At 34.9% G+C, this 1,352-nt stretch overlaps 1 protein-coding gene across 1 annotated transcript in view; it reads left to right on the top strand.

Annotated features, from left to right (window-relative positions):
* LOC106884382 (transmembrane protease serine 11B-like protein) overlaps positions 1–1,352 on the top strand; it is a 17,152-nt gene that overhangs the window by 12,636 nt on the left and 3,164 nt on the right. The window contains exons 6-7 of the mRNA XM_014935735.2: positions 156–297; positions 610–728. Of these exons, the coding sequence (XP_014791221.2) occupies positions 156–297; positions 610–728 (261 nt within the window). The remainder of the gene's footprint in view (positions 1–155; positions 298–609; positions 729–1,352) is intronic.

Raw genomic sequence — 1,352 nt, 5'->3', positions numbered from 1 at the left:
CTGAAGACGAATTTAATTTTCATCATAAAATGAAGAGCTGTCAAGAACTTCGTAACAAATTTATGCAGTTCTGTTTAATATCAGGAATCAATATAATCGATTGTATTTTGAGAATTTTTGTCTTAATCATTTTTTAAAAATACTTTCTTTAACAGATTTATTCAAATTCTCTAATCTTCAAAGTCGTGGAAGAAGTTGATAATGGAACATACAAATGTTTAGCTGTTGGCCCAACAGAGTGTTCTGCGACGGCCGAGATGTCACTAGATGTCAGTTTCAAGCATAACCCTAATAAAGGTAAAGCCCCAGAAATCAATATTGCAACGTGAAATTTTGTATGTCGCTGTATGGTATTCTTGTTGATTGACACAGTAATTGATTGATTGACGGACTAACATCAAACGAACTGAGTGACAGGTGTGCGCGAGTATGCGTGTGTGTTATTCTTTCTTTCCACAAACATTTCCCGAACAGAGTTTAACATGATAGACTAGAATCTTTTAACGATATTTTTCTACTTAACTGGACTCTCGGAATATTATAGAGTAAGAACAAACATCCGAAATATTATTTTGCTTACATAGTATTATACATATATATAATTTCCAGTTTGTGGTAAAAACAGCATTACGAAAAACTCAGAAAATATAGAAGCAAAAATCAAGAGTGGATACCCGGCTGCACGTGGTTCTGCCCCATGGTTCGTGCTCTTTGTTAGTTCAGCTACGGTAAGAAAGAAAATCAAAAAATAATATTCATTTTCTTTTATTTTTGGTTTATCATGTTAAAAGAACAAGTATTTGGAATTTGGAATATCGAAAAGGAATTAGGGTTAAGGGAATCATTTGAATGTCGAGGAAAGTATCTTTCCTCCTTCTGAGATCCATCCATCTTCCCTGCTCACTTATCCTTGATAGTTCTTGGAGGTAGAGTCCTCAGGACTTCCTCCATAAGGTCATATGCGAAGCAGCCGTCGTTAAACTTTCCTGGCGGATTCTTAAACATGACCAACTGAAGCTAAGAATATTATCCAATCAACTCTTTCTTGGTCAATCTCCAGGTCTCCACCGATTGACTCGGCTTCAAGAATTCGTCTTGTGAATCTTTTCTGTGACATGCCGATTTCATGTCCGTAGTACCAGAACCGTGACTTCTCAATGCAGAGAAGTAGCGACGGCTACTTACGAAGTTATTGGCACTCCCCGTATTATGTTAGCATTGTGTTCATGAAAACTCCGCCAGGTTCCTGCTTAATAATAATAATAATAATAATAATAATAATGATAATAATAATAATAATAATAATAATAATAATAATAATAAGAAGAAGAAGAAGAAGAAGAAGAAGAAGA

The sequence above is a fragment of the Octopus bimaculoides genome, chromosome 3 (assembly GCF_001194135.2).
Source record: "Octopus bimaculoides isolate UCB-OBI-ISO-001 chromosome 3, ASM119413v2, whole genome shotgun sequence".
In the NCBI taxonomy this organism is placed as follows: Eukaryota; Metazoa; Mollusca; class Cephalopoda; order Octopoda; family Octopodidae; genus Octopus; species Octopus bimaculoides.
Note: the sequence above shows the minus strand (reverse complement) of the source record. Positions and strands in the feature narration are given on the sequence as shown.